Source organism: Arachis duranensis, chromosome 1, assembly GCF_000817695.3.
Source record: "Arachis duranensis cultivar V14167 chromosome 1, aradu.V14167.gnm2.J7QH, whole genome shotgun sequence".
Lineage (NCBI taxonomy): Eukaryota > Viridiplantae > Streptophyta > Magnoliopsida > Fabales > Fabaceae > Arachis > Arachis duranensis.
This window is the reverse complement of record NC_029772.3, coordinates 103,067,712-103,070,177: the sequence shown is the minus strand read 5'-3', so window position 1 is coordinate 103,070,177 and position 2,466 is coordinate 103,067,712. Positions and strand designations below refer to the sequence as shown.

At 38.6% G+C, this 2,466-nt stretch overlaps 1 protein-coding gene across 1 annotated transcript; it reads right to left on the bottom strand.

The window, feature by feature from the left end:
* On the bottom strand, positions 1-2,056 carry LOC107468881 (uncharacterized). The gene is made up of 2 exons (XM_016088262.3): positions 1,309-2,056; positions 1-465 (listed from the first exon to the last, which is right to left on the bottom strand). The coding sequence occupies exon 1, from the start codon at positions 1,920-1,922 to the stop codon at positions 1,311-1,313; it is 612 nt and encodes a 203-aa protein (XP_015943748.1). The 5' UTR covers positions 1,923-2,056; the 3' UTR covers positions 1-465; positions 1,309-1,310.
* Positions 2,057-2,466: the final 410 nt, after the last annotated feature.

Genomic DNA, 2,466 nt, shown 5'->3' with positions numbered 1-2,466 from the left:
TGTAAGAAAAAAAAAATCAATACTACATATTTTACACGATTATAGTAAACTAATAGCATACAAATGGTTGCACTGATATGATAGCAATGAACATGGACAACCTATTGGTTACGAAAGTCTACCAGCAAGTAGAACATATTGTCAGTTCAAAAAATATTCTACCATCAGAATCCAATTCTATATCAATGGTTAAGAAATTATCAAGAAAGTTCAAGGCTTCAAGCCTGGTACATGAGAGAATAACAATGAAAAAGGTAAGCGAGCAAGGAGCATAATGTGCTCAGCAAAGTTCTACAATACAGAAAAGTATAACTGCTATGCATCATGGACTGCTATGCATCATGGAAAGATCTTAAGATACTTTCGTCACCTGCTGATGGGAAATCGGTGCGACGCAATAGCTGCTACACCTGATCATAACAAAATGGTTCAACTCCCATTTTTGTTCTTCGTTCTATCCGTTCCCTATGCAAGTTCAAATATGAAAATAGTGGTTAGATTGAGATGACCCTAAATGATGATATTCACATGAAATGTACACGTGACAGGATCGAACTTCATCCATACATACATGCACAGATATAGGCCTGAGAAGTTCATGTTACCTCATGGCAAACAAATGTCTCCTTTATTTGTTAAACATTGATCTAACTTACATCTTAGTTTATGCTCTCACACTCTTCATATAGAATTGACTGCTAACAAATACTAGCATTCAAGTTCCAGTTAATAATTTGCATTTAAAAGTTTAAGATAGAATTAAAGAAAAAAATGGTTAGGGTTCCTCCAACTACAGGATTTGCCAAAATGAATTTATCCTCCCAAACTCGAGCTTTATACTTCAGTTTAAAGAAACTTCTTCCCGCCAAAATTTCTTTCCTTTTCCTCTCCTACAACTCTACCAGTGACCAGTTGCAATATTAATCACATCAAAGAAGTTCAAGCCTCAGCCAATACTAAAGTGAGCATGCCTCTTTGCATCACCTTTTCAAACTATTTATGTCTCTATTAAGTGTCGCGAAATTTGGTCAACAGATGGCTCCAACAGATAGAACTTAGAAAAGACCCCCTTACTTCAAGCTCCAAGTACCAAAACAGAGATACTAGACTAGGGGCTAACAAGCGTTGGTGCAAATAGTTTGCAGAAGCTTGCGAAATCAAAGACCTTCTCCAGATATGATATGGCATTGGTATCAAAATCTAAATCACTGAATTGTAACAAAGCTAAAGACGTTCTAATTCCCTGTTGAATCCACTATTCTTAGCAATACACAAAACAAAGCATAACAAATTAACATTATTTCATACCTTCATTCCATTGAGGCTTTTGCTCCAACCTCCTTGAGCTTGGCAATGATGGCCTCAGCCTCCTCTTTTGTCAAACCCTTCTTCAAGACCGTTGGCACCTTCTCCACCAAGTCCTTCGCCTCCTTCAACCCCAAGCTCGTGAAAGTTCTCACCTCCTTTATCACCTTGATCTTCGCCGCGGCGTCGAAAGCATCCAGCTTCACGTCAAACACCGTCTTCTCTTCCTTCTTTGCTTCCTCTCCGGCAGCACTAGCGCCAGCACCACCACCTCCCTTTGCCGCACCTTTTCTCAGAGCACCCTTCAATCCCCCGAGCTCCATTCCCGGGGTCATCAGCATCATCAACGGTAACTCGTTAATTCCCTTTTTCTTCTGCATAATCTCCACCAGGTCCACCACTTCCATTAGCGTCAGCGCTGTGAGCTCGTCCACGATCAACGAAACCTTCTCGGATTTCACGACCGGGTTCGAATCCTGGGAAGAAGACTCGGTGCTGAAATTGCGCGCCAAGATCGCAGGACGAGATTGGAGCTGCGACTGGTGGTTGGATTTAGGGTTCTGTATTAGGGTTCTTCGGATTTGTTGTGATACGTGTAGGAATCGCGAACACCTCATTCTTTCTTCTTTCTGGTGTAGGATAATTGAAAGGTTAATCGAAGAACATAACTCTAACCGAATCGTGAAGTTGAATTTCTTTTTCTATGAAGCTGAATTTAAACCTAAAATGCACAAAGTTGTTGGAAGAATTTCAGGTGATTTAGAATCTCTGGATTTCGGCCATAAACCCTATGGGGAAGACGATGGTAGTTGATTTTACGTCTTTACCCCTGTGCTCATGTTTTTGGATCTAGGCCCAGTTCTCACGTTGGGCTAGATTTTCTTTTTTAGCACACATCTCAGGACAGAAGTCCATAAAAGAATAATTAAAAAAAAAGGCAATAAAAGAAGCTATATCTTTATATCATTATATGTGACTTTAAATTATGGATATAAAGTTGGCGATATAACATAACCGCTAAACATTTTAATTTATTTTATAGAAGAGGCTTCGTTTATCGTTTTATAAAAAGTAGAGGAACAATGTATATAGTGCACAACGGTTTTAAAAAAAAAAGATAAATTCAAAATTAAAAATAAAATTTTTAATTAATTAAATAAT